This window comes from Lissotriton helveticus, chromosome 4_2 (genome assembly GCF_964261635.1).
Source record: "Lissotriton helveticus chromosome 4_2, aLisHel1.1, whole genome shotgun sequence".
NCBI classification, from domain to species: domain Eukaryota; kingdom Metazoa; phylum Chordata; class Amphibia; order Caudata; family Salamandridae; genus Lissotriton; species Lissotriton helveticus.
The window spans coordinates 149,311,715-149,329,798 of NC_136064.1; the positions used below are offsets into that span (position 1 = coordinate 149,311,715).

At 44.1% G+C, this 18,084-nt stretch overlaps 1 protein-coding gene across 1 annotated transcript in view; it reads right to left on the reverse strand.

Annotated features, from left to right (window-relative positions):
• Positions 1 to 17,180, reverse strand: part of LOC144752000 (extracellular calcium-sensing receptor-like) — a 65,876-nt gene extending 48,696 nt beyond the window's left edge. Inside the window, exons 1-2 of the mRNA XM_078639958.1 lie at positions 17,082 to 17,180; positions 15,650 to 16,489 (exon numbers count right to left, since the gene is read on the reverse strand). Of these exons, the coding sequence (XP_078496084.1) occupies positions 15,650 to 16,489; positions 17,082 to 17,180 (939 nt within the window). The remainder of the gene's footprint in view (positions 1 to 15,649; positions 16,490 to 17,081) is intronic.
• Positions 17,181 to 18,084: the final 904 nt, after the last annotated feature.

The window sequence follows — 18,084 nt, forward strand, 5'->3', positions numbered from 1 at the left end:
ACAACACCCCTATCTAAGATATTGTATGACCTCAGGGACCACATCCCCTTGGGCCACATCCCCGAGACACAAGTGTTTCACTGCCTTCAAGAGCGCAGGCAGGGACATTTTTTTGATGCCACCTGGGCAGCAGTAGAAAGCTGTCACCTTCTTGGTGGGAACACTTAAGTTTCTGCTTCTGTTCTCGCACCACCAGGCTTCTCAAAATATAATTAAAACACCCTCACAGGGCATTATGGGGCGCTCCGTGCAAGGAGCAGTGAAACACAAATGCTCTGGCACCCCCCTGGGGCACCCAGACTGGTTTTGACTGGTAATCTTTAGCTGATCAGAGACCGACACAGACGCCTGCTGTTCTGCTCCTCAAGTGATCGCTCTTGCGGCTCTTTTACCCCCCTTTTTTCCAGGGGATGGTGAAGAAATCTCCAAATAATGTTAAGATATTCCGCTTGAGAAATACTTGCAAAGGTGTGGGTGGACACCCCGCCTCAAGAGGCTACGCGAAGAAGCCTCCATACCTACAAAAATATAAGGCTGTCATTCCCTTTTGTACTGATGAAGACCCAATACAGTTGCTAATAAGTCCGCACCATTCTCTAGGGTCGAAACGTCGATGTTATATTATCAATCGGTCCATACTATGTCTCAACAGAAAAAATGATTAATCGTGTGTTGGAGATTACTAATGTAAAAAATTGGACTGATGTTATTTTATGCATTTACATGTTATTGTGTCACTGAACAGTCACCTAATCACTGATCAGGATCACTCACCTCAGCACTTCACCCTAATTGTAATTTCAGTTGTTTTTGGACAGCCGATATTTTATATTTGAATTAATTCACGCAAGGTGACAAAAAAAATAATAACCTTGAAAAAACTACAAATTGTGGTGTGTGTTCTTCACATGGAGTATTTCCATAATTAATGATGTGAAATACACTAAAATCTTTGAGTACAATTTAACTGAACTAGGAAATTGTTTTGAATTCCGACAGAACCATTGTTTGTTTGAAGGTTCCCTCTGTGAATCAGCTTTGCTATCACTTCCAAGGTTAGACCCGGACCTAGATGTTAACAAACTCACCTCCCAATGCCTCACAGTCCTTGGAGTCGAAATCAATAACGTCGCTTCTCTCCAAAGCAAAAAGAAAAGGCCCACTCAATCAGCACCTTGGTTCAACAAATCCCTCTATGAAGAAAGGAAGTACCTAAGAATCCTGGAGAAACAATGGAGACAAGTGCCCTCCACTGATAATTTGGCCATGACTCATTCAGAAAGATCCGAGTACCACAAGCACATCTTCCTTGGAAAAGCGACGACTCAGCCAAAAATAGACCCAAACAACTATTCGATCTCATCAAGAATCCAAACCGATCTCCCCCAACCTCCAAGTTGGAAGATTCTACAGAACTTTGACCCCATCTCTGAAGATGCCCTCCTCAAATACATCCTCAAAACAAAGCCCTCCAACCATTCTCTTGACCCCATCCCTACTGCCATTGCCATTGACTTCTATACCCATTCTCTGTCCTATTGGACCACTTTGGTTAACCTCTCCCTCTGTCAAGGCTCCCTTCCTGTTTCCTTCAAAACTGGAGCAGGTCACCCCTCTGCTTAAAAAACCCACTGCTGAGACGAAAAACCTCAATATCTTCCGTCCCATCACTAACTTAACTTTTCTTGTGAAAATCACAGAAAGATGTGTAGCGAAACAACTCTCTCGTCGTATCAAGGACAATGATCTTCTTGACAATTTCCAGTCCGGCTTCATTCAAAACTGAAGCAGTGAAACAGCCCTGCTGCAAGCGCTGTGGATACTGGATTCTGGGGAGTCTTGTCTTCTTATTCTCCTTGACCTTTCTGCAGCCTTTGACACTGTCAATCACAACACTCTTCTTAACACTCTTCAACATAGAATGGGCATGGAGGCTGATAGAGCGCGGGCTCACCTGCTCACCTGGCCCCATGAAAAAATACACACTTTGAACAGGTAAACTTACTCTTTAATCAGATATATAACCTTTTAGGACCTATACCTTTGACTTACCAATCCTAGTCACAGGTACCTACAGTCCTAAGGGATCAAGGGAGTTAGCAAGAAAATAGGTAGTAAATACCATTTCCTGTATAAAATAACCACAGACTCTGGAAAGGTTTAAACACTTTATCTAAGAAAATTCTTAAATGTCAGAGTCCATACCAATTTATTTAAAGCTTGTTCAATTAGAAAGAATATGATCAAAGCGAGATGAGGTGAGAATTTCACTAAGCATTTAAACATAGGAAGGGTCAGAAAAGGGAAACAATACAATGACGAACCCACACTTATTTATAATTACCAAGATTGGTGTAAACCCAACCCCGGCCACGGGCTGGGATAAAGGACAGAACCCCGATAGTTCAGGTACAGGCAGGACAGAACAGGTGCAGACCAGAATCAGGACAGGTACGCACCAAATTGGATCAGGACAGGACCACCACAGGTTAGGACTAGCACCCACAGCTAAAGTGCAATGCCAGTGTCGCAACCCTCTCTGCAGCGAACAGTCGGACCCCGATTGGGTTATCAAACTCCTTCCCAGCACCCTGATTGGGTTATCGAACTCCTTCCCAGAACCCCGATTGGGTTATTGAACTCTCCTTCTCAGAACTCCATTTGGGTTACCGATTCTTCTGCTAGAGTGCTCCGCCAGCACCTTTGCTCCCGATCGCCTATTGAGTGCATTGGGTCAGTGACAGGTCAGCTATTCGGACAAGTCAGAAAATTTAACTAGCTAAGTCTACCTTAAATATACCATTTTCCAGGGCAGTTTACCAACCCCCAATGTTGCCAAAGGTGTTTTCCCTCAATTTGATTGGTCATAAGATGAGGAGGGGTCCTCTCACCATACCAGTAATGAGGTCACTTCATTCAAATATAAAAATTAAGGTTCCCTCCCATAAATTTTATTTTCCCATGCACTTTATTCCACCCGACAATGGACGTTTCAATAACAAATACAATGTCTTAATATTTGTACAGTTGATCTTCCTCTTGAAGAGTTCATAAGGTCAGGTTCCCATGAGCATCTTCTAGCAAGTCAGGAGTTGGCTCGTTTTCAATGCCAAGACTCCTTGATTCTTGGACTCTTGCGCGCAGACTCAAGTCTTTCAAAATGGAGTGTAGTAAGATTCCATCAGGCCCAAATACGAGCTAATAGCAAAGTAGAAAAGAAACAGTTTTAGAACAAAAAATAAATGAATGCACTGTATACCACTCATCTCTACTCAATGTCCATCACTTTATTTTAACTACAGCATTAGGGATTAAGCAGAACGAACAATTTAGTAAAAGCAGCAATGCAAGCGTTAGAATGTGAAAACATACAGCAGCCATATTTAGTTCCAGTGTGCAGAAGCAAAGTTTTCCCACAAAGCAAAGAATACGTCATGTCACGCGAGTATGACAGACGCATACGCAGAAAGAATCCCACATTGCGTCGGCCATTTTAGGTTATTCGAGTTAAGGTTAGTAAAAAAGCACATAGATAAGCTTCCTCTAGATACTAGAAATGTCGTGTGTTGCATTGTGAATAATACAAAACATATTGGTTAGCATATTACACGTTATTCTGAGAGGACTGAATCCAAGCAAGTTGCTTTACATGCGAATCCTTGCTCCATCAATCCCCCCTTTGATGATATTTATATCATCACAAATTATAGAAACAGATGCCAACTTTTCAACATTTACTCAGTTCTATTTATTCTAACACTCTTTTAGGTTTTTCCCCATTATTCATGTAGAAGTTTTTCATTTTCATATTCAAGTCCCCGTTTAATTCTTCAAGTTCAATTTCATTGAAGTTTCTTTTCTTTCCTCTCTTATTTAAGGTGTATGCCTTTTTATGCTTACGGCATTTGCAACAAATTATAATCCCTAAAATCAGTAGGGCTACTCCCACCATTGGCATCAGTATTTTACCCACAACATTTTTCCCTATCTTAGAAAACCAACTACCTATTGAAGAGAGACCACTAATTAGTCTCTTCCATGCACTGTCAACCTCCAGTGGTTTCATTTCTTCTCTCAAATGTGTAATGTTTCTTGCATATTTCTTAATTTTGACACTTTCGGCTGGAATGTTAGTGCAACAATGTTGCGTTTTCAGCATTATAAAGACTCCGCCCTCTTTTGCCAATAATATATCAAGAGCAAGTAGATTTTGTAAAACCGTTGATCTTACCACAACTAATTCGGTATTGATCCTCAAAAATCCTCTAGCAGTGTCAGTGGATAAGCGATCTACCACTGTTCACAATTTGCTAATTCTTTGAGTATTCAGAACCACTCCCACTGAAGGTATTTTGCACTAAATTTATCACCTACCAAATGTTGCTCTTTTACTATGTGTTAGTCCATTAGTTTCTTGACTGTTTCCAGTGATTTTCTTTACATGGTATATCTTTGGGAATACTTTTCCAAAATAGCAACTCCCATACCAATGATCAGGCAACTTCAAATAGGCCTTGTTCACGCAAATATAATGAATTCCAGGCAACACAGGTTCAGTTCAGTCTTTAAAACCCCAACCCCCAATTACTTTGAAATTGTGTTTACATTCACTGGAACCAATGAATATATTGTTATATTAATCTGTTTTCTCTCTATGGAGACAGAGTTTCCCTTTATGTTTGAAATCCAGCAACATAGCAGCTTGAGTCTTTCCATTTGAGGTAAAATCTTTATTTTCAGCCCATTTAGGAATCTTTCGTTTCTGTTCAGCGGCTTTCTTATGGAAATCCTGTCTCCTTCTCTCAACTAAATCTAGAAATCTCTTTTCTTTCTCGTGTAATGCAGATGTTAAATTGTCTTTGTGTGCTTCAGCTATATCTGTTCTTTTCATTGCTAGAAAGAATTCACCAAAAAATTGTGCATGTTTAGCAGTAAGGACAGGGTTCATATTTCTATTTATAGGGATTTCGGGAACAGTAACATCTATGTTAGAATACAAATACTGTAAATTTCCAGGTCTATAAAAAAAACTAGTTAAAATACTACACGAAGTACCATGTCAGAGGTAAATGATGATATGTAACCCCTTCAGCTACTGATGTGGGCAACTACATGCACACATAACAATTACTCATTTCCATAGCTTCTACATAATATACTAACAAATTAGCAGAAAAATGTAAATCTGTTCTATTTCTAGCTTTTCTATAGTGTAAATCCACTTCATATGGTGCTTCTAATCCTACTTCAGGTTGCTTAAGACTAACTGTTTTCTCATGTGCATGCTTATCTATATTTGTAGGTGCATCTACTTGTTCAGGTATATTAGTGTTATTCTGTATATCTTTGCTCATCAAGTAAGGTATAGCCAAAGTGTGTCCAAACCATACTATACCTACCATTACTATACTACAAGTGCATATTCTACAACATGTCTTTAGACAATTTCTTTTTGGTTTTTCATTAACATTATAATCAGCCATTTCTGACTAAGGAGACTTATCCCCTCTTTGTAACTTTTCCACAGACTTTAACCTGTGAACCTTTTCTCAAGTTTGTCTCACTTCTTCGTCAGTTTGAAAAACAATCAGTTTGTCACCACTTTCATCACTTATTTCTAAATGTTCAAAGTCTTCAAGGATGACGTAAGTCCACTCGGGGCCTCTGAACTTGTTATTGTGTATTTTCAATCGTGGACTCCTCCTTCTCGGTTGCTCTGTGGATGGTCCAGCTTGACTTGATTTATTCTATTTATTTATTTCTTTAAAGAGTTTTATATAGCGCTGGCAAGTCCCGAAGGTATCAAAGCTCTTTACATGAGAATCAACAATGTAACAGAAAAAGATCAACAATTACACAATACATAAAAAAAGGCAATACTATCAGGAGAGGAGAGAAAGGAGAGAGAAAAGTAGTGGAGGGTCAGGGGAGGTGAGAAAGGGAGGATAAGGGAAGAGACAAGAAGGAGAGACTAAAGGAAGTCTGTCTAAAGACCGACTGGATAGGTGACGACCAAGGAGGGAATCCACGGCCCATCTCCCCTATAGCTAAACCAGGTAGCTCCATCGGACATCAGAGAAAATATTTCAGTCTCACTACATTGAGAGAGGAGAGAAGGAGAGACATAAATAGAGAGAGGATGTTGGAAGAGACGATAGGAGAGACGCAAGGAAGTCTGGCTAAAGACCGACTGGGTAGGTGATGTCCAAGGAGGGAATCCCTGCCCTGTCTCCCCAATAGCTAAACCAGGTAGCTCCATCAGGCATCAGACAAAATAACTAGATCCCAATTGACGAGGGAAAATTCACAGATAAACAGGGTGGGGACTAAGGGCCAGGACAGGTGAGGGCAAAGGTCAGTAGCAGGAAAGTGGAGAAGAGTAGAGCGGAGAGTCTTTCGACAAAACCCGTCCATTTATCCCCTTTTCTGAGTCTTTTAGCTGGCACTGTGCTTTGACTTTCTTAGGATGCTCTTTTATTTTTCATTCAGTTGTGGCACATCTAGTTCAATGTCGTCTTCTGTATCTCTCTCTATCTGACTTGGTCCAGGTCTTATTTCTGTTTCTTCTGCCTGGATACTAATCTGGCCTTGTTCAAGAATTAACTGAGTTTGATTTTGATTTTGACTTTGTTCGCCTTCTTCTTCCTGAACACCTTTTTCTACATCTATCTGGTCCTGCTCAGGTCTTTTAATTTCTTGATTGTTTTCTGCCCGAGATTTCACCCTAATACCTATCTGTCCCTTCTCAGACTCAGGAGTTCTGGCTGGAGTTTCAAATGTCTGAGTACATAGATCTCTCCTTATCTGGTCCTACTCAGGATTACTATTGGCTTTGTTTTCTGTAATCTGAGTACGTTCTTCTATTATTATTATTAAATGAAATTTGTAGAGCGCGCTGACACCATGGGTTTCCTGGCGCTGTGAGACATCGAATTGCAGAGCTGAGGTTAGGTGCAGGGTTAGCAGATTGGGGGAAAGAGAAAGGTTTTTAGCAACTTCCTAAAATGGAGGAGGGAGCTGCTTGATTTGATATTTAAGGGAAGGGAGTTCCAGAATTTCGGGGCCAAGAAGGCAAATCTTCGTCCACCGAATTTATTAGTTCTGGTTTTGGGTGTGGTGAGTGATTTGAGGTGGGTAGAACGGAGGTTGCGGTTTGGGCAGTAAGGAGTGATCAGGGAGGTCAGGAAGGCAGGACGGGGCAATTGAGGGCTTTGTATGTGAGGCAGCCCAGCTTGAAGGCCACCCTTTGTTCAATTGGGAGCCAATGAAGTTTGCGTATCATAGGTCTGGCAGATTGCCATTTTGGAGATTTAAAGATGATCCCGGCTGCCTGGTTTTGGGTCACCTGGAGGCGGTGGAGAAGGGTTTTGGGGAGTCCATGGTAAATGCTGTTGGAGAAATCCAGACGGGAAAGCACAAGGGAGATGATGATCTGAGTCAAGGCAGGTGTAGGAAGCAGATGGCTGACCTTCCGGATCTTTCTGAGCTGAAAGGAGCAGGATGAGATCACGGAGCTAATATGGGGTCGAAGAAAGAGATTGGCGTCAATTATTACGCCGAGGCTATTTACAGAGGTGGAAGGGGCCGGTGGGGGTCCCAGTTCGTGAAGCCAGAACTGGGTGCCCCAAGAGGAGAGGCTAGAGCCTGGGAGAAGGAGCTCAGTTTTCCCTGGGTTTAGCTACAATTGGTTGGAATTCATCCAATCTTGGATGTGAAGCATAGCAGAGTGAAAATTGTCTATTGCATTGGGGGAGTTGAGTGGGAAGATGATCTGCAGATCATCCACATAATTGAAGACTGTGATGTCCCAATTGCGGAGTGAATGGAGTAGGGGGCAGAGGTACAGATTGAACAGGAGAGGTGATAGAGAGGAGCCCTGAGGGACTCCACAGGTTGTGGGGGTCTTGGGGGCTGTGTAAGGGCCTAAACGGACGGCTTGGGATCTGTTCGACAAGAAGGACCGGATCCAGCCGAGAGCAGAGTCAAGGATGCCAGCCTGTTCGACACGGTTGAGCAGAATGTTATGATCAACTGTGTCGAACGCGGCCGAGAGATCCAGAAGAACAAGAGCCTGGGGGATTCCTGAGTCGGCGTTTCTTCTCAGCGTGTCGAGGACAGCTAAGATGACGGTTTCGGTGGAAAATGAGGGCCTGAAGCCAGCCTGATTGGGCTCTAGATAACAAGAGGACTCAATAAAATTGGAAAGGCATCTGGTAACATGTGCTTCGAGGAGTTTTGAAAAATATGGCAGAAGCGAGATAGGGCGGTAATTGGAAGGTTCCGCTGGGTCCGCGCCAGTTTTTTTTAATAGCGGGACAAGGATGGCTTCTTTGAAGGGTCTCGGAATGGTACCTGTGCTGAGTGAGCTGTTAAGGAGAGGTAGAATGCAGTCGGGTAAAGAGTGGCATACTCTTCGCAAGACTGAGGGTGGACAGCCATCGTTTGGGGAACCTGATTTTACCCGGGAAGCGAGCAGCCCTAGGGAGGTATGGTTAATAGGGGGAAATTCAGTGAAAGTAGAAGTGTTGTTAAAAAGAGTTTCCGGAGTGATGGTCTGGGGGGTGATGGAAATCGATGCCTTGATTTTGTTGATTTTTTCAACGAAAAAAAAGGTTGAGGGCGTCACAAGTTGCTTGGGTGGGAGTCTGGCCTGGGAGGGTTCTGTCGTCAGATGTCAATTCATTCATAATTTTGAAAATTTCTTTGGAGTTATTGTCTGAGGAGAAGATTCGATCCGAGAAGTGGGAGGATTTGGCAGAGAGTATGGCGGTTTTATATTCTCTGCGAACTGAGATATAGTGTAATCTAGCTTGTTCGGAGTAGTTACGTCTCCATACCCTTTCTGATTGACATACCTTTAATTTCAGTTTTTTAAGGTCATCAGAAAACCATCTGTGGGAGTTTTGTTGTCTGGTCGGGGGAAATTTAGTGAGGGGGGCAAATTTATCGCTGGCTGACTGCAGCCAGAGGGAGATGTCATTTTCGAATTTATCCACATTGGTGCATGACCCGAAGGTAGGGCGAGTGTCTGACAAGTTCGCAAGGAGTCCTTCAGCATCATGGGCATTCCATTTGCGAGACAGACCTCCGGCCTTCAGTGGGATGGGGGAGTAACCACTGATGGTGACGGTGGTGTCTATTAAATGGTGGTCGGACAAGGTGAGATGGAGGGAGGGGAAAAAAAGAGGTTTTGGGTCCAAAGTTGATCTAAAATGCGGCCCTTGATATGTGTGGGCGAAAAAATTTGTTGGGACAGGTTCAGACTGGTGAGGGCCTCAAAAAGCTCCAAGGCGTGGGGCCCGGCATTGATGTTGTTGAACCAGTAATTGAGGTCGCCAAAGAGGGCGAATCTGGGATGAGAAGTGAGAAGATTGATCAACTGATCAGACAGAGTGGCCGCGAAGGTTGGCATCGGATGAGGAGGGCGGTAGAGAAGAAAAAAGTTTAGGGCTCCGCTTTCCGTGTTTAAGCTAAAGTTGAGATTGTCGACACCCGGGAGGGGGATGAATGAGGTAGAAGTGGACTGCAGGTGTTTGGAGATTATGGCCGCTACCCCACCCCAGAGCGGTTTCCAGGCCGATCGGCGCAAAGGATGTAATAGTCTGGGGGGAGGGCTGCCAGGATGTCAGGGAGTGAGTCCGCAGTCAGCCAAGTTTCCGTAAGTAGGAGGACATCAGGTTTTTCGTTAGAAAGTAGGATAAAGATATCAGCATGATGTTTAACTAGAGATTGAGTGTTTAGATAGAGAACTCTGATAGAGGTGTTGCTTTGAGTAGGCGGATTAAGGGGTGCGGCCAGGTTGGTGAGGTGAAGATCTGGCTGGGCGATGCCGGACGCAAGGACACGTCTGATGGTGGAGGGGGAGAGTGTGGGGTTGGGAGACTGTAAGTCCTTTAGGGAAGTGGCCGAATATGTGATGATAGGGCCAGCCTGACAGGCCCCTAGGCCCGGTCTGGCGCGGACGGGCGCAGACGGGCTTGCCTTAAGCGCGCCTTCGGCTCGCAAACGGCGCGCCCGCTGCGCTCATCCGCTGTGCTGCCTGTAGTGGCACATTTTTATGGTTATCGAAAGGAGGCAGGGGGCGTGGCCTAAAAGGGGGCGTGACCAGCAATCTCGCCGGTAATGGCGGCAGTGGGTTAATCCTTTCCCCAGAGTCCCGTAAACAGCGCTAATTCCGCTGGGGACTGGAGATTGTGGCCCCAAGGGGAGCAGGTGTGCAGCAAATAAGAACAAGGTACAGTTTTAAAAATGTAGTGCAAATTTCGCCTCTCCCGGCTTTCCGCCTCAGGAGGATGGATGTCTTAGACCGCGCTCTCATTCAGCGAGGTCTTAAATGAAGAGGGCGGGGGGCGTGGCCTAAAAGGGGGCGTGGCCAGCGATCTCGCCGGTAATGGCGGCAGTGTGTTAATCCTTTCCCCAGAGTCCCGTAAACAGCGCTAATTCCGCTGGGGACTGGAGATTGTGGCCCCAAGGGGAGCAGGTGTGCAGCAAATAAGAACAAGGTACAGTTTTAAAAATTTAGTGCAAATTTCACCTCTCCCGGCTTTCCGCCTCAGGAGGATGGATGTCTTCTATTCCTGACTCATCCTCGCTATCACTCTGTCTATCTAGATAAGTATAACTTCTGATTCTCACAAATTCAGCAGGTATGTTGACTACTGGAATCCATTCATCCTGACTGATGCTCGTTGTTCCTCGTCAACTACTTCAGGATCGATATCTTGGGATCCTTCAGATGCACAACCTTCAGCTTCTGTTTCATCAGGTTCAATCACTCTCTTTGTGTGACTTGCATGGATCCAGTTTGGAATTTCCTTGTACTTTACAGCTGTGGTGGTAACCAATATCACTTGATGTGGCTCTCCCCAACTTGGTGCTAGGCAAGATTTTCGAGTATGTTTTTTTATCACTACCCAGTCACCTGGATTCAAATCATGTGCTGGAGTTGATTGTCTGGCGACAGCGTCTTCCCCAACCTGGTGAGAGATAAAACGCACTTGGTCAGCCAGTTCTCTGCAGTACTCGAACACTAAATCATCAGTTATATTTATCAGCTTGTGTCCTGGTATCCATGCCTGCCTCATTGCTCTTCCCATGATTGTCTCATGGGGACTCAAGCCAGTGTTCCTGTCTGGGATGGTTCTGAGTCCCATAAGAACAAGAGGTAAAGCATCAGGCCACTCCAATCGGGTAGATTCATACATCTTTCCCAATCGTGACTTGATTGTGCCATTCAGTTGTTCTACCACTCCAGACAAATTATTTCATTAATAAAATTCGACCCTCGGCCTGATTCAATCGTTACTGGCAAACCGAACCTAGGTATGAGTTCCCTAAGTAGAAGCTTTGCTATAGTGAGACTATCATTCCTGCGTGTAGGGTAAGATTCCACCCATTTTGAAATCAGGCAGACAATGACAAGGACGTACTTTAGTCCTCGACAAGGGGGTAACGGAATTAAATCAATCTGGAGTCGTATAAAGGGGCCTTCTGCTTTTGCAATCTTTCCTGGCAACACTGCAGTTTCTCCCACCAGGATTCATTCGTTGGCAGGTTATGCGCCTCTGGCAAAGACTCTCTGCTACATTCCTGAACCTCGCATTGAAACAACTCTGTCTGAACAGCCTAACCATTGTATCCCAAACTATGTGTGAATCTCCATGGTAGATCCTAGCCATAGGAGCAAGCATACAGTCTGGTAACACAGGTCTCCCATCAAGGTAAACAATAACTCCATCCTCAACCCTTCTCAGACATCCTATTTTCCCCCACTCTTCCTTTGTTTAATTTCTGCTTCATTTTGCAAATCTCTCACTTCCTCCAATGTTTTCACTCTTTCAAGCAACATAAGTTGGCAGCTGTTTCCGCATGCATCAATTTTCTTTTTTATTGCTATCATTACCTGGTGTCACTTTGTCATTTCCATATTGGTGAGCAGCACACTTGACCAAAGCCTCTGTTTTTGGCAACATAATTGCTTCTAGCAAATCTTTTACATACTGTCTATTTTTAATTGGAGTACCCGAAGAAGTCAGAAACTCTCTTTGCATCCAAAGTTATCCAAAGTCATGCACAATTTCGTAACCATACTGACTGTCAGTGTATATGGTTACTCTCAAATTTTCACAAATTTGCAGGCTCTTGCCAATGCAATTAAATAGGCTACTTGTGCAGACTTGACTCCAGGTAAATAGGATGCTTCAACTGGACCCCACAAAGTACACACAGCATAAGCAGCTCTCAATCCTCCTTCCTCGTGTCTCACGCATGAGCCATCTACACATAGTTCATATTCTGGTTCTAGCAATGGCTCATCTCTTATGTCTGGGCGTGGTTTAGTACTCTATTATTTGAGGTCGATGCAGTCATGCTCGACTTCTTCCTTTACTACTTCAAAATGTGAATCAGGTAACAGTGTAGCTGGATTTAGGACAGTGCAGTTGGCAATGGTCACATTCCCTGCACCTAAAAGGATTCGCTCATATTTAGTCAGCTGACTAGGAGTCAGATACTGAGTTTTTGTTCTTGTCAACAAAAGCACAACTGCATGTGGAACATACACAGTTACTGGATGTCCCATAATAATGGATTCACTTTGCTTAAGACTCGTGCAAGATGCAGCTACTGCTTTCAGGCATCCCGGCAAAGCGGATGCCACTGGATACAGTCTGCATGAAAAATATTGTTGTAAATAGAAGTCCTTGAGCCAGGTGTATAATAAGGTTACTTTTATTCAAGTTGAGTTGCAGGTCAAGTTCTTAAGATGTAAAGATGAAAACCCCACCATGAGTGACCTCCCTGTCACTCAGCCTGCCTCGTACCAACTGCCATTTAAGACCCAGGCCAAGCCCCCAACATTCCACGATGTCACCAAGCATTCTAGCAGTGACACCATGTGAGCCACAGGGAAATCCCAGCCAGAGAAAAGAGACATAGATAAATATAACACATCTCCTTTCTTTAGGGAAATTACAAAAATGAAATTATGGTAAGCAACATCAACATCGGTGTACGCATCAACATCAATGTATACCATACTTTCTGAAAATGAAGCATTTACATTACGATAGAAAATAAAGTACATTACATTCTCAGATAATTAGTATTGACATAAATTCTCAAATAATTAGTCCCGTCCCCCTTCCTAGGGAAACACAACCGAATACAGACTAATATTGGGACAAATTATACGTAACAGGGTACACACTATACGTAACAGAAGTAGATAGCAGTACGATTGTTAGAAGCTCCACTGGGCGGATTAGGACAGAAGGAGACCGTAGTCACAATCTGATCCAAAGAAGGGGATAAGCAGGAGATATATGGAAACCTGTCGATTTCGGCCGATAAGGCATCGGACAGTGTGACCACGGGGGAATTTAAATCTTTTAATTCTTTACTAGAATACCTAAGGCTGGACATGTTGTTAAGAGTGATGGAAGACACTTAGGACAGAGATGAGAGTACCTGAAGGAGAGGAGAATGTCCTGGCGACTGGCAGCGTTCTGGCGTGGACGGGCGCAGACGGGCTTGCCTTCGGCGGGAGTCTTTAAAAAGGCAAATAATGTGGCGCAAAGTAAAAGAGAAATAACACAAAATGATTAAAACACCATTTCAGAAGGTGAGCGTTCGTGTGCCTAGCAAGCATTGGTAAGAGGTTTCAATCTGCAAAAACAGCGTAGCCCTCCAATCAGGGTGCCGCTGCGCGTGTCCGCGCCTTCCTCCCGATTAAGTAGGGAGAGGGGGAAGGCAAGTAGAGCGCTGCTGTCCCTTCCGGTAGTGCAACCGGAAGTAAAGTAATGCCTGGGCCGACCCTCGGTTCAAGCGGCACAAGCCGTGACGGACCGGGGTCTAAGGCGAAGCAAAAGGTGAGTGGAAATGAGACAGGAGTCTTTAAAAAGGCAAATAATGTGGCGCAAAGTAAAATAGAAATAACACAAAATGATTAAAACACCATTGCACAAGGTGAGCGTTCATGTGCCTCGCAAGCATTGGTAAGAGGTGACAGTCTGCAAAAACAGTGTAGCCCTCCAATCATGGTGCCGCTGCACGCATCCCGGCCTTCCTCCCGATCAAGTAGGGAGAGGGGGAAGGAAACTAGAGCGCTGCAGTCCCTTCCGGTAGTACAACCGGAAGTAAAGTAATGCCTGGGCCGACCCTCCGTTCAAGCGGCACAAGCCGTGATGGACTGGGGTCTAAGGCGAAGCAAAAGGTGAGTGGAAATGAGATAGGAGCCTACAAAAAGGCAAATAATGTGGCACAAAGTAAGATAGAAATAACACAAAATGATTAAAACACCATTCCACAAGGTGAGCATTTGTGTGCCTCGCAAGCATTGGTAAGAGGTGACAGTCTGCAAAAACAGTGTAGCCCTCCAATCAGGGTGCCGCTGATGAAGCACGCCACTACTTAGTGGTGAGGGCAATTTTACAAACCTATAGGGTTTTCTAGGAAGGTTAATTGTCCCCTTAGACTGTTTTGTTTGGTATAGTCCTTCTGGTAGAGTGAGTTTAATTGTATCTTAGGGATAGCAAGGGAAGGCTCAATCTTTTGTCCCTTTCTTTTTGTGTGTGTAGAGTTGTCAGATTTGCCAGGTGTCGGGTTTCCAGCAAGTGCAATCCTGAGTTTAAGCTCTTCCTACTTCAAAGTGTCACAGAGGGTGCATACAGACACACACATGCACAGATGCTCACCTTTACTTGTGTGTCATCCTAAAACGTATTGACACAGTCATCAAACTACTAGGAGTTATCCAGGATCCAGCTCAGAGGTGTTTACTTTAGTCACCTTCAGTGAATGAGAAGCTGAGTTTGAGGCAGAAAGATTTTAATCTGTTTCCCTCAGTTTCCCTCTAGTAACCACCTTAGGAACATTGACCAGCATTGAGGACAGAAGAGCCTTACCAAGTATATCTGGGAGTTAACTGTATCTGCTAGTATCTACTGGGACAGCGAGAAGGCCAGTTTAGAGAACGAATGACACCTGCTGCAGGGATGCTGTGTGTGCATCTAACTTGACTTGCAATAATGTGTCTGCAGATCACTAGTTTGAAAAATCTTCATACTACATGGAGGGCTGATGGGCCTGCTGCTGAGCAGGAATACTGTAGCATAGCGCACGACTATGAGAGAGGAAAGGAGTGGGACTAGATTGATATTATCTTATAAAAGGCAGCTTCTGAGGAACAACAGGCCTGTGTGGGTAGAAGAGCAGGAATGTGTCATTGTTTTGACCTTTTTCAGAAGAAAGGGACAACATGAATTTCATTGCCACAAACATATTCTGCAGCAAGCTTAAGTTTATGTAATTACCCACCCCTCATAAGCCACACAGACAGGAAGTTCACAAAGTTGAAAGTAGCTTTGATTCCTAAATGCTGGCCTCTTTTTTGCTACCCAATCTACAAATGGTGGCCACTGATAATTTGGTGGCCTGGCATATTTTCTTTCCCAGGTCGACACTGACTCTAACAAACCTCTCCCATTTGGAAGGATTGTTCTGATCCCAAATACTCCATTACTCTACCACACTGGTATAACTGCTGATCAAGAGATTTGCTAAGCATTTTGGGAATGGCCATAGTGCAAATAATCACATACTATGTTTGAACGCAACAAGAAACAGCAATAAATAAGTCGACATCCCCTACCTGCCACGGCTTTGGATGTTCCACCTCAGCACAACTGCTATTTTCAAAGGGTCCCATCCCAGGTGTGCAGGAGATCAGGTCCTGTAGAGCTTGTGCCAGGGCATACACTGCCAGATAAATGTGATAGGTATAACTCATATCAGACAATACAAAGATTGACTCCACATCTTCAAGCACCTCTGTGCCAATGCACTGCAGCTCCCCATCCTTAGCGTCCCATGACAATGATCCTGAAGAGATGGCATTGTTTGACCACTTACACCAAAAGGCTGCCTCCCAGAAGGAATGGATAAAAATATCTTCAGGAAACCTGTCAGGGTGAAGGCTCTCTAGGAAAGGCTTGAGTTCAGGCATGTCTGGGGCATGAAGCACCATTGCCAAGGAACCATTCAATAATCTCAGAGAGGACCATGGAAAATAATCTGAAGTTATTGTTAAACTATTTGTGAAAATCCACATTCTATCAGTTACGTTCAAATGACTCAGTTCCTGCAGAAGAGGTGTCAGTTCCATCTCAGTACAATCACAGATGATAACCTTGGCAGAAGAGCTCTGTACCCCTTCAGCGATGCTCCGCATCCTCTCCTTTGAGTACTTGTAATGGACTTTCTCCCAGAAAGACACACAGACTCCCACGTTCCTCAAATCCTTCTCCAGATCCTTTCTCCACATGTAGCAGGTATCATTGTCTCCAGATAAAAGTCCTATCCAAGTCCAACCAAAGTATTTCACCAATAGTGCAAATGCCGTAGACTGAGGTCTCATGCGGGGTACTGTGCGAAGAAACGATGGGAACTGGACTTTGTCACTTAGTATATCATGTTGTGCACCATAACTGACCTAAAAAGGAAGCACAGTGAACAGACTGATACTTTGTATCCCCAGTATCCTCATAAAAATTATCCAAGTGTTAGATTTCCACCATATAAAGCCAATGCTGACATTTGAATTTCCAAGATTTGATGAGGTGTCACAAACGACAACATTTGAAGTGCTAAAAGTAAAGTGCTAACTATTGTAAGTGATGTGCTAGAGAGGCAATCTGCAAAAAAATACATCAAATGTTCTCACTTTGAAATTATGTGCTGAAAATTAATTTTCCGTTGTCCATCTGCACATGAAGTGACATAATTGAATGTCCGACCATCCATCTGAACAGGAGGTGACATCTATGGATTTCCTAACATCCATTTGCACAGAAAAGTGAAATCATGGTACTGTGTGCTCCTCCTGCCTCTCAGGACTTATTTTGTTGTGGCTGCAGCATTGACTTGTAGCAGACGCGCTCAGCGGGCACATCAAAGGTAAGTGTGTCTGCACCAGTACTGCACTCTGCACCAGGAATCTTATTTCTCCCACTGCTTACTGTTATCCTAATTGCTCTCCTCCATCGTCTCAATCGCAACTGATTCTCACCACATTGCTGACATACCTCACTGCAAAACACAGAATTGTTCACATGCACCTCCTGATAGTTCTCCCACTCTCCCACATCCCACCACTCCCTCATCAACAGCTCCCAGCAGCCCATTTGCACACATTTATGCTAACCAGCCACCTCCATATCCTCACACAGACCAAACCAAACCGAAAACAGCCTTCCTCACTGCATACCTGCTCCTTAACACCTAGTTGCTCACCAAACATACCTCGAAGATGTGGGACCTACTGCACAATCATGCTCCAGACTTGCTCTTTCTCACAAAAACATGGCTAAACCTAAACTCGCCATTGGATTTTGCAACAATCATCCCTCAGGCTTCATGTTTGTTTAGTAGGACTGTCAGTATCAAATTCAAAGATACATCAGATGCACCACCTGCACATACACAGCCAGCAGCTACATGGAACACCTCACATTCAAGATACGCATCACAGCCAACTTCTTCCTGGGTGAACTCCTTCTATACATACCACCAGGACCCCACACCAATTTTGTCAATAACATCATGGACTTTATTGAACTCCTCATTATTATTGCCATCACCTTCATTCTCCGCAGAGACCTTAACTTTCACCTAGAAGCTCATACTGATCCAAACTCTATAGCCTTTCTAGAAAACCTCAGAAAACTTGACCTCGCCCTGCTCAGTAGAGAACTTCCCCACTACGCTGGACACCGATTGAACCCAATTTTCTCCTCAATCAGCAACATCACAGTTAAAAATCCAGCAACAATGACCTGGACAGACACCTCCAACTCACACGTTCACAGACCTACCATCAACAGAATTGCCTACCGCACCTGGAAAAGCAACTCATAGCAGAAGTGGGCCTCTGGCACCTTCGAACACAAGACCGAATACATAAGTGACTTGCTGAAATCCAACAAAAAACTCAGCAGCTGGATCACAGCATGTGCTGACATCCTGGTTCCCCTCAATCACAACTCAATTACAAGAGCCTGACCACAGGCCAGCTAGTACACAGACAAA